The sequence below is a fragment of the Macaca fascicularis genome, chromosome 2 (genome assembly GCF_037993035.2).
Source record: "Macaca fascicularis isolate 582-1 chromosome 2, T2T-MFA8v1.1".
Classification (NCBI taxonomy): Eukaryota; Metazoa; Chordata; class Mammalia; order Primates; family Cercopithecidae; genus Macaca; species Macaca fascicularis.
The window spans coordinates 32037299-32057148 of NC_088376.1; the positions used below are offsets into that span (position 1 = coordinate 32037299).

General features: G+C 43.2%; 2 protein-coding genes across 54 annotated transcripts in view; one reads left to right on the forward strand and one right to left on the reverse strand.

The window, feature by feature from the left end:
• RFTN1 (raftlin, lipid raft linker 1) overlaps nt 1-2262 on the forward strand; it is a 203084-nt gene extending 200822 nt beyond the window's left edge. For all 10 annotated transcript variants that reach the window (XM_045387000.3, XM_045387006.2, XM_074030926.1 and 7 more), the window contains one exon: nt 883-2262. In XM_045387000.3, coding sequence (XP_045242935.3) covers nt 883-1287 — 405 coding nt within the window. In that variant the 3' untranslated portion in view covers nt 1288-2262. The remainder of the gene's footprint in view (nt 1-882) is intronic.
• Nucleotides 1-19850, reverse strand: part of OXNAD1 (oxidoreductase NAD binding domain containing 1) — an 88482-nt gene that overhangs the window by 31902 nt on the left and 36730 nt on the right. For 19 of the 44 annotated variants that reach the window (XM_074030952.1, XM_005545692.4, XM_074030950.1 and 16 more), the window contains 3 exons: nt 17042-17284; nt 16173-16281; nt 14929-15512 (listed from right to left, as the gene is read on the reverse strand). In XM_074030952.1, coding sequence (XP_073887053.1) covers nt 15358-15512; nt 16173-16281; nt 17042-17284 — 507 coding nt within the window. In that variant the 3' untranslated portion in view covers nt 14929-15357. Of the gene's footprint in view, nt 1-3098; nt 4784-8952; nt 10461-13070; nt 14109-14928; nt 15513-16172; nt 16282-17041; nt 17285-19850 lie in introns of those variants that run through there. The other 25 variants (XM_074030958.1, XM_074030930.1, XM_015444391.4 and 22 more) reach the window with 6 other exon arrangements.

The following is a 19850-nucleotide window of genomic DNA, read 5'->3' on the forward strand; positions in this document are numbered from 1 at the left end:
GGCTGCATGACCTTGGGACTCTGAGCCCCTGACTTCCCTGTCACACCAGGAAATGCTTGGTTGCAGGCTGGGCCCCCTGGGAAGCGGCCTCTGAGATTTGGGGGGAAGAAGTTTTTAGAGGGAGTTACTTTAGGAACACTTGTGGGTACAGGAGCGGGCAGAGGGAGAATTTGGGCTGTGATGCAGTCACAATCCCCCAGGTTGGCTTGGAGCTGGGATGGCGTTTGCGTTGTCCCAAATTGGGATCAGGAAATGGTTGTTGTATCCCACCTGGGGCGGTCGCTGGTTGTAGGTTGCCCTGGTGTGACCTTCTGTGAGGTGGTGGTCAGCAAAGGGATATCGGCCTAGCTGGGGAGTGGGCCTGCCAGTCCTGTAGGGGGATCTGAGCTGTACAGCACAGTGTCCGCCCCATGTTCTGGGCCCTGCCTTACTCAGGTGACCTGGCGAGAGAATGCCAGCCCCATGGCTGGTAATCCTCAGCCTGCTCAGAATGGAAATGAGTGGCTGCAGCTCTGGCTCTTATTGGGGGCAGGCCTCACATCTCCTCTCCATCCTGGCCCTCCAAATGATTAGGACTTCAGGAGCCCTTTCCTATGTGGGCCTTTGGTATAGAGCCAGTCAAAAGAAATACTCCTCTGCCCCCATAGAACCTGAAATCTACATCTAAAGTACACATCCTGGAAGGCATGGTGCAGGCTCTTGGGGTGGGTGTGATTTGATTGGATGCCATTCAAGTTTGATGCCTGTACTGCTTGGCTGGAGGATGCTGGGAATTTTATGTGTCACTCAGACATGGTGTGGGTATGAATGCAAACAAGGCTTCGGGGGAAGCTCTGGGTTCCCGGAGGCTTGTTATTTATCCCCATTCGCTGTGATTTCTAGTTTCAGTGGCGATTCTCCAGAGAAGAAATGCACAACAGGCAGATGAGGAAATCGAAAGGTAAACTCAGCGCCAGAGACAAACAACAAGCAGAAGAAAATGAGAAGAATTTAGAAGACCAGTCTTCCAAAGCTGGAGACATGGGAAACTGTGTTTCAGGACAGCAGCAGGAGGGTGGAGTCTCCGAGGAGATGAAGGGCCCTGACCAAGAGGACAAGGGAGAACAGCTGTCCCCTGGTGGCCAGCTGTGTGGGGTGGGTGTGGAGGGCGAGGCTATGCAGAATGGTCCTGCCAGCCACAGCAGGGTCCCAGTGGGGATTTGCACTGGGCACTCGAATCCTGGAGAGGATGCCAGGAATGGGGATGCTGAGGAAATCAGAGAGCTTGGTACGGTTCAAGAAAACTGAGTCTCGGGCAATTTGTGTTAAAACTAGGTGAGTTGCCAAACCCAAGGCATCTTACCAACAGCTGGTTTGGGGGCTGGTTTCCCTGGTGTTGTGTGTTAGCTACCCTTTGGCTTGGCTTGACCTCTCCTTGTGAGCTCACCTGAGCCCTCCCAGGGCCAAGTTCCTGACAGTGTTGGTTTTTGCACATCCACTGGAAAGGTGTCATTAGTGACCCAGTGTTAGAATGCAAGAGGTCAGGTTATTTCTTCTAGCCCTCATGGCTGGAGGCCCAGTCCTGGCTCCACCACTCCTCCAGCCAGAGGGTCTGGACCATCCAGTGCCTGTCCCACCACAGGGCCTCCAGGGAGCATTCGGGTCAAATCCATGGATACCTTGGGCCACAAACCAAGACTGCTGATCATCCCACACCTTGTGGGGCAGTGTCCATCCGCTGCAGCAACTTGGTGACTTAACTCCTCCAGGAGCCCTGTCAGCTGCCCTCCTCCACCTAAACCCCTTAGACTCTTCTGCTTTGGCAAATAAAATGACATCGGGGAGGGGAGGTGCTCTGCCTCCCAGCTTTTCTCTAAATAGTCCTATAGATACTGGTAATCTGGAAATGAAGAAGTAATTCTGTGTGTGCACCTACTCTTGCAGAATGTTCAAGGAAGTATTCTGTGTTAGTATTAATGCCAAAAAGTTTTTAAAGGTTTTGTACTCAGCACATCATAGGAACACACATTACTTCTGTCATTTCAGGGCGTCGGGACTGGCTGGCACCCTTGTTATGTGCTATTTTAATCAGTGTAACATTGGTCAAGTTGTTACCCATGTATGCTGTGACTATTGCGTGTTTATATCGTCCAGAAAGTATTGAGGCTTTACGTAGATGCAACTGGCGAACCCTGGAGAGAGAATGCCGATTGTCTTGACCAAAACCACAGCCTGTCTCTTGTTTAGTTACTTACGGCAATAAATCATCTATGAGTTAGTGCACCATGAGGAGTGAGTGTTTATTGCGTCACTATGAAAAATCCTGGCCTAATGTCCAGAGGACTTCAGCCCACACCCCCCATTCACTCTTTCTTTGTAAGTTTCTAACTCCTGACAGCATGATGACATGGCGGAGGAAGACACAGTTCCCATGGAAAGCTGCAGAGCCAGCTAGGCTTGCTGTGCTTTCTCGTCATTTGTAGAAAGAGATGGCAAGTGGAACTCAGATGCCACCAGGTAAGTAAAGGGTACAGCCACCTCCCATTTCTGGGATGGTGGCAACAAATACCTTTTTAAAATAAGCAAAAAACCTCACATCAATGTATAACATTGTTTCCAAGCTTTTAAGTAAATTATTTAATGCGGCAAGACTTCTCCCTTTGCAAGTTTATTCAAATAAAACACATTTGTAGGCCGGGCGTGGTGGCTCATGCCTGTAATCCCAGCACTTTGGGAGGCCAAGGCAGGCAGATCACCTAAGGTCAGGAGTTCCAGACCAGCCTGGCCAACGTGGTAAAACCCCGTCTCTACTAAAAATACAAAAATTAGCTGGGTGTGGTGGCGCATGCCTGAAATCCCAGCTACTCGGGAGGCTGAGGCAGGAGAATTGCTTGAACCTGGGAGGCAGAGGTTGCAGTAAGCCAAGGTTGCACCACTGCACTCCAGTCTGGGCGCAGAGCAAGACTCCATCTCAGGGGGGAAAAAAAAAAAACAACACACATTTGTAATATATTTTCATAGAGCACAATTTAAAACCTTTGTACAGCCACATCATAGTTTTTTCTTGACAAACTCTCTCACCTAACCCTCAGAGCTTAAAAAGGTTGAAGGCCCTGTTCAAAGAGAAGACAACTATGTTTTAATGACATTTTCCACAACTAAGTCATTAATATCTATACAGCATTTTGATTTAATAAAAACATTATCTCTTGGCATGTATCTTAAAGGATCATGATTTTAAAAATACATGCTAGTCAGCAACAAGCCAAGACAAAAACACCACTCTCAACGTTGAAAAGCACATAGTTCCAGGCTGGAGGGCCTTACATTACTCAGCTTTGGGTACATTTTTCAATTAATTAATTGACATTTATGTTGGCTGCATTTGCTATGGGGAAACAAAGGTGACAATAACTAATTTGAATTCCTCAGGAGAGTTTGGCTCTAGTGTCAGGCTAACAATTCCTAAAGTTCCTGTTTTTTCTCCCTTGCTTCTCTACACCCTGCTGATTCTGGCAAAAATCAGTCTACAGTGGAGGGCGTTAAGTTAGCAGCAGCTTGAAATCACCGAGGAAGCTCTACGAAATCCTGATGCCCGGGGCCCGCCCGCAGAGCTTGTGAAGGAATGGTCGGTCTGGGGAGTGGTGTGGGCATCAGGATTTTTAGAAGCTCCTGGAGGATTCTAAGGTGCAGCCAAGGTTGAGTACCACTGGCCACAGGGTCTCTGTAAGCTGAAACACAACTTGTTCCTTGTGAAATAAAATGCTTTCTACAAGTGGTAAATAATCAAGGCCCTAAAATCCATTCTCAACATCCTGCATGTACATTTCAAGTGGAAGCATTCCTGAAGGAAATGTTAGTCTCCTGTGATTGCCAATAGGGTAAAAGGCCATCATTTGCACTGACCGGGTCCCAGGGACAGTAAAAGCCACAAAGACACATAGTGTTTGGCATGAGGAAGCTTGTGCACTTGGCAGTTAAGTCTGTGAGGCTGCAGCTGTCACAGTGGGTTTGCAAGGGAGTCCTGCAAACCCACTGTAATCAGGTGGTTATCAGGTGATTGAAATGAGGCATTCCTACGATGCTGTGGCTGAATCCAGATTCTTTCACTGGGAAGCTGTTTTCAACCATTTCACCTGCAGAGGCTCAGGAGTGCGTAGTGGGTGAAGTTTAGCACCATTGGCAGGGCAACGATGGGAGGAAGAATTCTTATCAAATCTACTTAAAGCAAGGCAGGTGCATTGCTCTCAAGTGCATACAGCCACAAGGTCAAAATACTGACATATGGAAAGCCTGAGGAAACCTATGTTAATGAAGTAGTAACACTGTAGCCCAGCTGGGCTTTGGAATCAGACAGAGCTGGTGAGGATGCTAACTAGACCCAGTCTACATGTGTAACCTCCTCAGTTTCTTTACAGCTCTGAGCATCAGTCTCCTCAAGTGTGAAATGGGGTGAAATGGCGCCTACCTCTTTGGATTTCTGTGAGGATTAATAAGATGTGAATAAAGTGCTTGGTCCACGGTAAGCACTCTGTGGGCAGCAGTTAATCACAATGCTGACAGGTAATCAATGTGTCAGATACTGTTAGTGCTCACCCCATATCCACGGAAGTATGTCCTCCACTCCCCAGCTCCTCTTGCAGTTTGGAGCCACAAGACTGGTTCTGGCAATGAGACAGGAGCAGGTCTGATAAAAGCTTCAGGGACACCCAGTCCTTTATCTCCAACGCCCTCGGCACAGTTCAAGATGGACCATGAGGCTGGGTGTGGTGGTTCACGCCTATAGTCCCAGCACTTTGGGAGGCTGAGACAGAAAGATTGCTTGAGTTCAGGAGTTCAAGACCAGCCTAGGCAACATAGCAAAAACTTGCCTCTCCAAAAAATAAATAAATAAATAAATAAATCAGTTGGGTGTGGTGGCACACGTACCAGTTACTTGGGAGGCTAAAGTGAGATAATTGCTTGAGCCCAGGAGGTCGAGGCTGCAGTGAGCTGTGGTCACACCACTGCACTCCAGCCTGGACAAGAGAACAAGACCCTGTCTCAAAAAAAAATACACTGGATCTTGACATGGCCATTAAATAAACCTTTGCTAAGGTGAGCCACTGAGATTTTGACATGTATTGGCTACTGAAGCATAGTATATCCCATCTTAACAGAAATACTGTAATAATATTTGTAAAGTCTTAAATTATTTATCAGTGGTTTATAAGTAACAAAAAGGTAAACATTCGTCAAATACCTGTCTGAATTTTTCAGATCTCCAGGCTGACCATGCTTCACTAGAGTTGCTGATGCTTGATGGGAGCAGCTTCCAAAAACATTAGCAGGAGGCATTTGAATTTATTTCTTACGAAGCACGTTTTATCAGTACTCTAAACATACTCATCATGGCCCTCTCTAAACCACAAAATCTTTCAGGAATAGTTCTCCTGTGTCGACAGTGCTTATTAGTAGGAATACGTTGACCCAAAACTCATGACTCATGCAACCCACTCTAGCTGCGCTCCTAGCTGGCCCAGGGGCTCTGTGCTGCAGGGAGCACACAGTCTGGGCTCTGTCCTGCTAGGGTTCACAGCAGCCTAAGACTGAAGATCCAGTCCTGAAAGGACTGGCAAGATGGGGGAAGGGTGAGGATGACTGGTGTGTGTGGCCAGAAGCTCGGCACTGACTCCCAGTTGTTGCCACAGATCTTGTTTCCAAGAGCCCTGCCGGAAGTGCTGGAGGCCAACTGCGTGAGTACTGCAGGGTGGGCCCCTGGTGATTAGTGCTCTGCCTGCACTATGACCCGCCAAAGCCACTGATGCAGCTTCCCAGGAGAGGCTGGGTTTCCTGTACCTGGCTCCTAGAGTTTTGAACAGGGAAGTGTGTGCACATGAGATCTAAGGACAGGACCCAACGAGCCTTTGGCTGGGTTTCTGAGGTAGCTGCTGCCAGAGAAGGAAGCAAAGTGATGTTCACCACAGGTTCCTGTTGATAACAATCGTTTCAGTGGCCAGACTAAGAAAATGAACCCTGGCTGCAGACAACTGGCTCTCTGAACCTGGCTGGTGCTTGCTTCCCCAGACCTTGCAAAACAGCGGCATGTCCCTCTAGCAGAGGAAGCCAGGCTACGGGACAGACCTGTGCATTTATGTGGGCATGAGGGGATCAAATGATTTGTTACACAGATACACATTTTAAAATTCCTACACAACTGTGCTAGGTGCTGAGAAGATAGCAACGCACAAGGGCCTCGTGAACCATGGTAAGGATTCTGGTCCTTGTTATAAGGGTTAATAGGAGGCCACTGATCAGTTTTAAGCAGGGAAATGACATCAAATCTGCATTTTTACAAGCACCTTTCTGGCTGCTGAATAAGGAAAAGGCAGGGGTCCCAAAGATGGTGCAGAGGCCAGCGCTTTGGTCCAGGTGGGGGCTGCTGGCTTGCATCTTAGCAAAGAAGGGGACAGATTTCAGAGTTACTCAGAAGCAAAACTGACTGGATTTTGCAAATGATTGGGGAATGAGGGAGGTATTGAAGCTACCAACCATGTCCTTATCAAAGGCATTTCCTCAAAGTAATAAATACTCCAGTGATATTGCCTGGAACTTTTCCAGAACCTCTTGCATGGATTAGTTTTCAGAGTTTGACACATTCAACATCAGACAAAGTCACTAAAAGTGAAGTCTTTATACCTTTCTTAAGACCCAAAGAGACCAGGTGCGGGGGCTCATGCCTATAATCCCAGCACTTTGGGAGGCCGAGGTAGGAGGATCACAAGGTCAAGAGTTCAAGACCAGCCTGGCCAACATGGTGAAACCTTGTCTCTACTAAGAATACAAAAATTAGGCGTGGTGGCACGTGCCTGTAATCCCAGCTACTTGGGACGCTGAGGCAGGAGAATCACTTGAACCTGGGAGGTGGAAGTTGCAGTGAGCTGAGATCATGCCGCTGCACTCCAGCCTGGGTGACAGAACAAGACCCCATCTCGAAAAAATACATAATAATAATTTTTAAAAAGACCCAAAGAACGACGTCTTTTTGGGAGGGAGAAAGGAAGGGAGTTGTGTGGCAATGGAAAGCAGCAGCTGTTGGGGAGGTGCCATGGTATGCATGTGGGAGTACAAAGGGAACCATCTGTTTTGGGTCTGATGAGCAGAGTAGGAATTCTGCCCCCAATTTTTTTTTTTGGACACTGATTTTCGCTCTTGTTGCCCAGGCTGGAGTGCAATGGCATGATCTCAGCTCACTGCAACCTCCGCCTCCCAGGTTCCAGCGATTCTTCTGCCTCAGCCTCCCGCATAGCTGGGATTACAGGCATGCACCACCACGCCCGGCTAATTTTTGTATTATTAGTGAAGACAGGGTTTCTCCATGTTGGTCAGGCTGGTCTCAAACTCCCAACCTCAGGTGATCTGCCCATCGCAGCCTCCCAAAGTGCTGAGATTACAGGCGTGAGCCACCGCGCCCAGCCCCAAATGACTTCTAATGGTAATGCTGGCAATTCCAGCAAAGCCCTGAGCCAGGAATTGGTGGAGAACCACCCTGGCTGTCAACTGTAAGGACTGGGTCTTGAAAGAGTAAAGATACTCATTCATCCAGAGACAGCTTTAAAACATGATCCCCAGGCTGGGCGCGGTGGCTCACGCCTGTAATCCCAGCACTTTGGAAGGCTGAGGCGGGTGGATCACGAGGTCAGGAGATCGAGACCATCCTGGCTAACACGGTGAAACCCCGTCTCTACTAAAAATACAAAACACTAGCCGGGCGAGGTGGTGGGCGCCTGTAGTCCCAGCTACTTGGGAGGCTGAGGCAGGAGAATGGCGTGAACCCGGGAGGCGGAGCTTGCAGTGAGCCGAGATCGCGCCACTGCACTCCAGCCTGGGCGACAGAGCGAGACTCTGTCTCACAAAAAAAAAAAAAAACAAAAACAAAAAAAAAAAACATGATCCCATGTTGCTGACTGGCAGTAAAACTTACACTTGTGTAATTAAATGTGTTGCTCACTAGTCATTAAGTTCAATTTGGATTTGGATTTGGATTTTTCTGTGGCCTCTAAATAATATAAAGCCTTAAAGATAGTAAGAAATATATTTCACTTATTAGGGTGAGCATTAAAATGCTTCCTATAATGGACCTCTGATTTCACGAACCTTCAGTCCTGGGTACCTCCTATCTTGCTGATTGTTCAATGAAAAAAAACAAGAGAATCACAAGAACAACTAGCAGACTTACCAGTTTCTCGATCCACAAAAAGCCTAATAACTGTCTAAAACACTTTTTTTTTTTTGAACCCGGGGAACTATCAATCCAGTCCCTGTCTCAGTCAAGGACACCTTAAGCCCCAATGGGCAAATGTCAGTTTCCTTACTAATGGTAATTCCACTATTTCTCTTGAGCCCTGACTCCAGAATTTAATCAGCAGTATGGTCCAAAAGTCCTCTGTATCAAACCAAACTTTCCCTTGCTTCAGTACCAAACAATGTCTTCTTATTCTGTCAACCCCAGAGATACAAACAATAGTCATTCCAAGAATCAATAAAATATTTGAAGACAGTTAAGATACTCCTTAGACAATCTCTCGGTATAGTCAACCTTGATCTCTAAGGCCCATTTTTCTATCATGAAATTACAGAAAGGAATTTTAAATTGCATAGTCCTACCCACAGCGACAGATAAGGAAAGCAGGTTTCAGAGAGAGGTGGAATGAGTCACACAGGAAACAAGTTGTAGAATGGGCATGATTTAGGTCTCTTGAAGCCTGGTGCCATGTTCCTCCCACCACCCCACACAGTCAACCAATCTGCCTCATTTTTTGTTTCTTCTCTCTGGGCTCCTATAGTCTCTAAGACAGGCCTAATTGGAGTTTTACTCTATAGAAGTATCAGAAGAAAATATATCCATAAAAGCTGAAGGAAAAGACCAACATATATGATGATATATAACTTTAAAACTCTGTTGTAAGTTACATCAAACAATTCAGGAACTGGTAACAGACTGGAAAAAATACATATATTTGTAATATACATAAAGGATTAGCACTCATTCTATTTTTATAAAGCGTTATAAATCAGTAAGATATCAAAATGGATATACAACAGAAATATACCATTCTGAAAAGAAGAAATAAGGATAGCTAAAATACCTTAGGGAAAAAAAATGCTATGGAGCAATCAGAAAATTGTTAAAAAAATCACTTTTCATCTAACTGATTAGGGGAAAAAATACTTAAGTATGAGACTGAGGGTATCTAATGTTGGCCAGAAATGGGCACTTTCATACCCTGTTAGAATATAAACTGATTAGGCATTTATAAGGTAACTTGGCAATACTAGTCAATTTTTTATTCAGAAATGGCACTTCTAGTAATTCTACAGGAGTATGTGCATAAAAATTATACAAATAGGTTTACTGCAATATTGCTTGTAATGGCCAAAAACTCCAAACAATTTAAATGTCCATCATGGAGATATGGTTAAGTATATTACGGTATATACCAAAAATTTGAAGTGTGTTAAAAGAATGAGATACATAGTTGTATATGTATACAAGGTTAATATACCATAAAATCTCTAAAAGGATCCCCAGCAAGTTTTTTATACAGAGGTTCCTTCTAGGCGAGGGAATAGGACAGGGGAGAAGAGAACTTCAGCATTTTAATCTGTATAGTTTTATATTTGTGGTCACATTTATTAGGTAATAAAAAATTATTTAACAATTTTTGGTCATATTTATTAGGTAATTTTTAAAAAGGAAGAGACAAAATCTTGTTAAGCTCAAATATAGCAAAATAGGACATGGGGATGAGCTGGAAGGGGTCAGGTTAGGCTGATCAGCTCATGCAGGTTTTAAGAATTCAGGAAAGACCAGATGAAGATGGCTGCTCAACAACTATAAAAGTTTGGATTCCTGGGCACAAAACATTTTAAAATGCATGCCTTGATTTTATGGCACATTAGGAGGTATCTGCATGTCATCACTACACTGCTAGCTTATTGTATGTTAAGAAAGAATAATATTAAAGACCAGACATCTTGCTGTTTTAGATGAGAACAGTATACTTCTTTTGAGTTTTAAAATAAAATAAAATGAAATAACAGCTCTCAGGTGAAATTATCAGATCATCTGCAATAACCAGGAATGGAGGAAATTGCTGTTTTCCATTCAGACAGAAAAAAAAAAAAATAGGAGAGACATGCCCTTGGATCATTTGACAAGCACTGCAAGCACGCATGTGTTTGTGCTGTGAGTCCAGTGTAACAATCCTCCTACCCCCAGAGCATGGGTGCAGCCTTTCCCACTCCCCTACCCCTGGGCCCCTAGGATCCATCATTCCAGTGACTCACCCAGTCATCCATTTGCTATAGTTTCTCTTTCAAACAGTGATAGATGCAAAAAAATTTTCCCCCAGAGCATTTCCACTTTCAATTTTGTCGAAATGTTCTCAATGTGTAACTCAGTTATTTCCAGAAGATACTTTCCATCACTCTTAGACTCACTAAAAAAAAAATAAGTGGGGCCGGGCGCGGTGGCTCACGCCTGTAATCCCAGCACTTTGGGAGGCCGAGGCGGGCGGATCACAAGGTCAGGAGATCGAGACCACGGTGAAACCCCGTCTCTACTAAAAATTACAAAAAAATTAGCCGGGCGCGGTTGTGGGCGCCTGTAGTCCCAGCTACTCGGGAGGCTGAGGCAGGAGAATGGCGTGAACCCGGGAGGCGGAGCTTGCAGTGAGCCGAGATCGCGCCACTGCACTCCAGCCTGGGCTGGGTGACAGAGCAAGACTCCGTCTCAAAAAAAAAAAAAAAAAAAAAAAAAAAAAATAAGTGGTTTCCCAAAGTATTTAACTTGCTCCTAAGATAACCTTTGTCTTATACTTTCCTATCTTCAATGTCTAGCTCAGTGACTGCACATAGCAGATGCTCAATAAATGACAGTTAATACATCATCAGTTAATACATCATCCTCTAGAAAAAGGTGTCACTTCCCTAACTGAGTCCCACTGAATGATTCTTTCATGACTTTTCATATAATCAGGCTGTTATTTCACTCATCTTGAAAAAAACAAAAAAACAAACGAAAACTGTGCTTTAGTTAATAGTAACCAACTTAGCTGTACTGTTCATTTCCTAGTTTTGATAAATATACCACAGCTACGTTAAACATTTGGGGAAGCTGGATGAAGGATATAGAGGAACCCTGTCTTTGCAACTCTTCTGTAAATCTAAAATTACTTCAAAACAAAAAGCTTAAAAAGTAAAACAACCCAATGAGTACAATAAATGTTCTCTCGACCCCACTTCCCTTTCCAGCTACCATTCCATCTTTTTCTTCTCTTTAAAAATTTATCTATATTCATTATAATTGATTTCCTCTGAATTGCTCCTAAACCTATTTCACTGTTTCACTCCCACCATCCATCTTATCAAGATCACCAATGACCATCCAGTTGCCAAATCAATGGCCACTCAATGATCACTCATCAGACCTCATCTTTCCTGTCCTATCAGCAGCATGACACAGCTAGCCAACCCATCCTCTGTGAAACACTTTCTTCAGGAGGCTTAACACCACACTCATCTCCTTTTCCTCCTACCTGTTTATTAGAGAACTTTTCGCACATGTTAAGAGCCCCGAACCTCATCAACCACCATGATTGAATGTGAACCACTGACACAACGGGGGGGACCTAAAACATGCTGAACATCAACAAATTGACTGTAATGGACGAAAACAATCAAATGTATAAAAAATCCATGAGTTCATAATGATACTTTAAATAATCTCACTGGTCGTCTCAAGGTTGCTAAGGCACCAACACATAGTATGCTAACTGATAAATAAAAGGAAATAAATCAAGCATCAATCCTGCCTTTTCTTTACAGACTCATTTCAGGGGAATCAAAGCTGATGAGGGAAAGTTCTATATGGAGCAATCACAGACAATATATGCAGGAAGAATAACAGAAATGGATAATTAACCCTTAATGAAAAAATAGCTATCAGCAATGATCAATGGCTGCTAAAACAATTAGGTGAAAGTTTGATGAAGACCATTATATTGGATGATTCAGGCTGACAAATGCTGAAACCACTGATCCATCTTAACAGCATTAAAAGTGGGAGAGACATTATATGCCTCCTGTGATGCCATAGGAAGCACACCACTTTATAATGTAGGCTTGCAAAAAAAATCTTGAATCTGAATATAAACAATTTCTAGATATAATTACCAGTTTACATGAAACACAGAGGAGAGAGGATCAAGCAACACCCTGAGGATACAGCAGGCCAGGTTCAAAACGTGGGAAAGCCTACAGAACAAATAAGGCAGTTTCTTTAACAAATGAATCATGGGGGAAAAAGTGTCCATGTGTATGTGTAGGAGTGTAAGGAGTGTGCCATTAATTAAAATAAACTTAAAAGACATTAACCTAATGCAATATTTGGACTTTTGAGGCCATGAGGAAACAACACAGAAGGGTCTTCGAGGGTATTAAGGAATCATTGTCACTTGTGTTAGGTATGATGATAGTATTGTGGTTGTGCTGAGGTGATGTATCTGTTAGAAATATATACTGAAGAATTTACAGGTGACATGATATAATTTCTAGGCTTTGCTTGAAAACACACCAGCAAGAAGAACACCCCCACAAAGAAGCTGAGCGCTGACAAAAACAGAATGCTGCTAGTCATGGAAGCCGGGTGATGGATGCACGAGAAGTCATTTTACTATCTCTACTTTGTCGTATGTTTGAAAAAATATAAATAAAATTTGAGAAAGATACAAATATCAGATTAACCTAGTCTCTTGAGTAGGCTGTGAAAGGGTCTCACACCAAAAGAAGAAACATTTTTTCAAAGGCATAGAGCCAGAGGATCCTTAAGAAGTCACTTTAATCCAGCTCATCAACTCTGAGCAGGCCCTTTCACCCATGAAACAAATATTGATGAAGTACCTATTTTGTGCCTGGCACAGCAATAAACAACACAGACGCACACCCACATGAAGGTTTCAAGTTAGACCACATCTAAGGCATCCAGCCTCTTGAAATCCTTTCTGAATAGGACAAGGAATAGCAAATTAATAATGACAATACACTCATGCAGTGTTTTGCTAAGCACTTTACATGTACAATCACCTTCAATCCCCATAACAGCCCTATCAGGTAGTAGGTAGGTAGCAGTACCATCTCCCTTTTACATGTAGTTTTAAGTGTGTAATTTTAAATGAGGCATACAGCAGTTAAGTGACTTACTCAAGGTCATCTACCTAGTAAGTAGTATAGGTGAGATTTGAACCTAGGCAATCTGGCTCAAGGGCTTTCGAGCCTATACTCTGAGCCACCGCACTATGAATTCCAAGTCACTCTGGCTGAAGTTAGCTTAATTTAAGTACCAAAAAGATCAGGACAGGCCTGGCAGGCAAGAGCAAGAGGACATTCTCCACCAGACCAGAAAATGCTGTTCAGCGCTTAGCACCAGAATGACAGCACTGAAAGGATGAACACTCCAGGCAAAGGCCCATCTCAGCAATTTTGCCAATACTGAGTCAGCAACAGGGTGGCAGGCAGAGCGGGGATCTCCAGGACAGGTGACCCTTGCTCTCTGACAACAGGAGGCACACAGCCAGCGTGGTGCTGGTCAAACAGAGGCAGCAGGCAACACCTCCCAATCCTCCCATCCCATGCTGCACTGGAGATGCTCACTTTGCACCTCCACTCCTGACGCAGAGAGGCCTGGGTTACGTACTTTCCCCATACCTTTAGGTGTCCTCCCCCGCCGACTGCCTTCACCAGTTGGTAGAAGTGCCCCTTGATAATCCCACATCCTTGCATCTCATCATGCTCCTATGTCCTCATCCTAGGCACTTTGGGGCCAACTGATAAGTCAGGGCTCCTTGTAGTGGCCCAGAGCTTCACATATTTCCTTCACCTCTGAGGTACTGATGACCATTTCCTTGAATGGATTATGATATTCCCATCAGGTCAACGGCTCCTCCCTCCCCAAAATCAAATCTGGGATCAAAATGGTTGACAAATGATCTCTGCTTAAAACTTGACAAAACTCAAAACTGGGCAGAAGCTAGAGTCATCTTCAGGTCCCATGAATCATATGAGTTCAAGCCCAGAAGTCCCTGGGAGGCCTGCAATAACAAAGATAAGAAAGGGTAACCTGTCTTCTCTCATCAGCTCCAGAACAGAATCTCAACTGGAGCTCCTAGGTCTCCAGCACTCATCTGTCCTTCTTCCCAGGCTCCCTTCACCCTCCTGTGATCTCTATGCAGGCAACTTTGGGCCCAGGACTACTTGTCATAAAAGGAACGGCCTGGCCTCAGTCAGGACTTCTTTTGGATTTTTAAAAATCTAAACAAAGAACTACAATCTGCTTTCTAGCAGTTTCTTCAGAGCAGCTTTGGGATGAGTCTCCACCATTCTCTGTATCCACTCTAGGGGACTGCCTCCCAATCTCAGACTTAGCAAGGAGTTAAAACATTAGTTGCTTTCTTTCAGTCATTCAACAACTATATGTTAAGGAGCTGCTGGTGCCAAGAACAACTCTGGCAAATGAGTGAAATAAAAGTAGAAAAGCAGGATTTAGAAACAGCTCTCTACCCCCTAATCAATGCTAAGTACATTTCCATAGCCAGCCAGCCCAGGCACTGAAGGCAGATTCAACATGGAACACACCACCAATGCCTTTGTCCCAAGCAAGAAGCTGCCTCCTACAGCGTTAAAGCAGACGGCCAAGACACAGAAAGGGTTTCATTTAAGAAGAAACTAACAAGTAGGATACACACTTACGATACTCATTAACAAAAAAGCAAATATGCTGGATATTTAACTCCCTAAAGCAGTTTTCCTAACAATTTTCCATGTCCAAACTTAACTTTCATGTACCAAATAAGACTGCAGGCCATAGTACAGTAAACAAAGGCATTAAAAAGAATTTTCAAAGTAAAATAATTAAGATTGTACTTAAATTATAATTTTATTAAACATAAGATATATAGATGGTTGTCAAATAATTTAAAGCTAGCCCACATTTTACACTCAAAATCACATGTTCCTATGATTAGACATAAGTATGTATTTTTTTTTTTGCCTAAAGACAAAAGAAAAATCTATATTGACCAATCATGGTACATCATGAGACAATTAAATCGTTGTTAATAAAAGAAAATCAGTGTAGTAAAAAACAGTTTGATCACTGAGGTCTTTGCAAAAAGTTTATCATTTAAGTCTGCCAGCTGGCTTTTATCCAGCTGGTCAATACGTTTACAGCCTTAAAAAATAAGACAACTCAAGTAGAGATAAAAAAAAATTAATCATGCCACAAAGGACAGGAGATCTCCTGAGTAGATCTCACCTCTTTATCTTTTCTGTGTCTGCCTCCTACCACCACTTCTCAAAGCAAATGTGTTCTTTGGATACATGGTGGTTTTCCAGTTGCTTGGAGAAAAAGTCTGTCATTGGAGGTGGGCCACAAATATAGAACAAAGTCTCTTTTGAAATATGATCTCTTATCTCCTTCTCCGTTATTCTTCCTTCTACCAAAAACCAGAATAAACACCAAATTAAGCCAGACATGGTTGTATCAGCAAATGAGGAAGGACTAACCACAATTCAGCTACAGTGTTTATGTGCAAGCTCAGTGAGTCTAGTCTTAAGACATTCACAGGACAGCTCCTGTTGGCCTCTGGGGCCAGACCTAAGCAGAGTGCATCTCCAGGCTTCCTAAACCTAAGCAAGCAAAGTGGGACGCTCATCGTAATGCACTCTGCAGAAAGGGCCAGCTAGCTTACTGGTGGCCTTTGATGGAGATACAAACTGCCTTCAGCAAAGGAAGTAACTGTTTTTATAAAAATCCTTTCAGAGGAAATTATAAGTTGTTTAAATGACCATTAATGGCAAATGGAATCAATTCAGCCAAATCTGGAATATAAATTATTTGTAAGTATACTACAGTGATGATGCAAAGGCCTCTTAAAAAGTGTGAAAAGTACACTTTTAACATAGGCAATAGGAAACCTGTATATAATGAGTAAATCCAACTAAATATCTATTTTTCCAGGAGGAGTCACCCCAATTCCCCAGATAGTGACATTCCCAGCCAGCAACTTCCAACAATAAAGTATCTACGCTCAACCAACTGGTGTGTCCATCAAATAACTGCATGGAGATAGTCAAAATATCTTTAGGGGACTCACCCGTGATGTACGGCTTGAGTTCTGCACTGATTTGTGTAGTCTGTTTTGTAACATGCAAACTGCATGCAATCTTCTCAGGAAATTCATTTACTAAATCAAGGATATTTTTCTGGAATGTCAAACATATTTGGTCACACTACAATTTTTAAAAATCAAAACAGATGTGCACAACCACTGAGGCTGAACCTCGACTCCCATTCTGCACACGTCTGCTGCTCTTGCTCTCTACTTAGAGAGACATTGTTTGCAGCCTAGCAGGCCAGAGCATTCAGACTACAGAGGGCTATTTGGCTTTAATTGAAATCTGAATATGCTAACAAGCATATTACCAACTCTCCGGGAGTTTTTTCTTTTTCCTTTTTCTCAAGCATTGGCAATTAAGCAGCAGTTTCACTGACCACAGTTGTGTCTTTAACTGTTTCTGTTCTTTTGTTCATTCCTGCAGCTGCAAAGCAATCCCCAGTGAAAGCTTTCTTCATCAAATGCACTTAGTTTAAACAGATGCAACTGACGGGGGTTTCATTTACCCAGCTGGGTCCAAACTGCCTAAGTCTTACCTACCCCTGTGATACACCGGTACACTGTAGGTCTCTTGACTGGAATCTCAGGACCCTTGTGACTGTTCTGTTCATCTAACCTCCAGATTCCATCCCACCAAAACCTACCCTTTCCTGTCACTTAACTGGTGGCCCGCTCAACATTAGCAGTTTCACTTGTCTTGGGTAAGGTGTGTTGGTTAGTTCTCATTTGAGCATGATTAAACCTTGCCAAGCCTTTTGTTTGAACCTTTGCAGAGAAAACAGAACCTAGAGAAAAAACTTATTAATACCACTACACAAGTTTGCTTACACAAGCTATATCTCCTTTACCTTAAACAGGAGTTCGCTGGTATTTTTTGCACTGTAGAATAGTTTTATTGTTCCTATCTCATATCCACTTCTTTTGTTTGCCCGCTCTCTGAGGAGATCTGCTGCATGCCGCAGGATGGAAAGCAGAGGGTTAATTCCGACTCCTCCTGCAATCAACACGAGGTTTCTAGAGGCATCCGCAGGCTGAGGGTCAAAGAAGAACTCTCCACCCACTCTCACAGCCACTTCTGAGTCAAGTGTACACTAAGGCAGAAAAGAAAAGATCTTTTAGTCTTTTGTAGCACAGGTCTTAAACCAAAGGTTCTACTTTAATAAAACTGGGTCTATCTCCCGTATTATCAGTGTTTAGGACTATTTTTATAGCTTGCTCCCAATTTTCCCGAGGCCCTGTGAATTAATTCCACTTGCTCATTTTATAGGCCATAGGCTAATCCACCTTCATAATCCATAATGAACAGCCATTCCAATACTGAGAAAAGGAGATGTGCTTCAGTGATTTTACCATTTGTTAACCTCTTAGGCGAGGAACTGGATTGAGGAAAGAGGCAATGGACTCAAAGGCAGGGGACAGCTCTGAAGCACGGGTCTCCTTCATCTGAGTTGTGTTTCTGTGTTCTAACCAAAGCTGAGAAACAGGATGTGGCAAATGTCACTAGACTGCCTACCCTGGGTTCATCAAGGCTGAAAAGTGTAAGTACTGGTGCTCCCTCTTGATCCTCAGTAAGGCAAAGCCAGACCAGCTCTACAGGCTTAGACCAGCCCTGCAATACTGTTCAGTGCTGTTCCCTTCTCCCTAGAGAAACAAGAACAGGCAGCCAGAGCTTCGTACCAGGGAGTATCACATAGACCTATCTAGATAAAAGCACCTACTATTTGGTGAGGTCACTTATGCCTGAAATACCATCAGAGTTGAATACACTGGTTTTCTCAGTGGGGATGCTACTGCTTCTGATGAACGTGTTTGGGAAAGTTGTGATGACATTTTTTATTGTCACAATGATTTGGGGAATCCAACTGGCATTTAGAGGGCAGGGCCAGAGACGCTAGAGATCCTACAAAATTCATGGTTTCTCAGAGCTGGCTCCTACTAAGCTGGTGGTCAATTCTACAGGAATTTTCTAAGAAAGTTTCTACTGGTAGTTTGAAATCAGCCATTGTAGGAGTACTTACAGCACAGAAATCAGCAAACGACACAACTCAGATAAATTCAGATAGCTGGTTTGCCAGCACACCATTATCTACAATGCACAAGACTGTCCTGCACAATGACTTGTGAATGGCCCAAAAGACGTTCTTATAGGTGAAAACTGCTTTATAATGATCTGAGACTAGACCCTAGCTCATTTTACAAATAAACTCAGTAGCCACAATGTAGACTGCACTTTGTTGTGTTCAGAACTTGACCAAGCATTTCCCTGTTCTGGAAAACCACATTCCAGTTAGTGACATGTGTCACCCACACAACACATCTTTATCATCTGCATCTGTAGACAGTGTATTCATGGTGATTCTATGTTTAGGAATGGCATCTGATTACTTCATTCTGTCTTCAAGTTAGATCTGCCTAACCATTTGTATTTTAAAATACATATTCTTTGATTATGGATCACTTTCGTTTATTTCTCCTTTGTATTACAGTTAGAGAATTATGTTATTAAAAAAAAACTATGGGTACATTACATTAACTATGATTTTCATTTCAGGACAGTTCTAGAAAGGGGTATTGGATCTAACAGAGTTGATAACCCCTTGTTTGGAAAAAAACCACTGATCTAGGAGTCAAGACTGAATTTTAATCATGGCCCCTATGAAATCCTGGCAAGTCCCTTAAATTCTAAGCCTCTGCTGCCACTCCTGGAAAATGGGTGCCAGCACCTGCACTGCCCATCTCACAGGGTTGGTCTGAACATGGACTGACTCACAGTAGGGGGAACTCGCTAGTATCCAGCTCTAAGAAGGAATTTTGGTCGTTGCAGCTGTCACAAAAGAAAAAGTGCTGGCGATACCAGCTTCCTGCTTCTCTGTCACTAAAAAACAGATTCCAGGAATCAAGAAACTTACATTAAGAGCGTAGGTTTCTCCCATTACACGTTCCTGGCATAAATCAACTAAATGAATGCCCTCCTAAGAAGTAATAACATATCACATGCTTTTTGAGAACCAGACCCTTAGCATTCACACCTTGGCACCTTGCATGTCAGGTGAGCAGTAAGTACTTCTGGACATGAATTTCATTTGGGCTCTGCAAGTTAAAGATGAGTTAAATTTAGAGAATATCTAAGAAAAATGAAAATTATTTGAATTCACAAAAACATGTCTTTTTTGGTAAAGAATTGTTAAATGAATGGATACCCTTTCTCTCGGGGAAAAATGTCTGAACTTAACTATTTTAAATATGTGGGAGATTTTTACATGAATGGTGATAAGTGGGTTTTCATTTTTGACAAAAGAAATTAGCAGCAAGGGAACATTCAGTTAGGAATAACTAAAATCTCGGAATTGCCACAGTGGCTACCAAAGTGCTTTAAAATATTCTTTCAAGTCTCAAAAATAGAATTTAAGATACAAGAAGCTCTGCCTAATGATGACAATGAATTTCATCTCCTATATCCTCCTTCCCTCCCTCTCTTGCTTGCCTGTGCAGTTCTCTCTTTATCTATAAGAATCAGAGTGAAAGAGACTGAAGTAATTTTCTCCAATGGCCATCTCTGGCATGCTTAGTAATGACAACAAAGAAAGCCTCTAGGTTACTGTTTTTAGAAACCAGAGTATTTTCAACTCTAAAGTTGGCAAGAAAATGTGCCCCAGG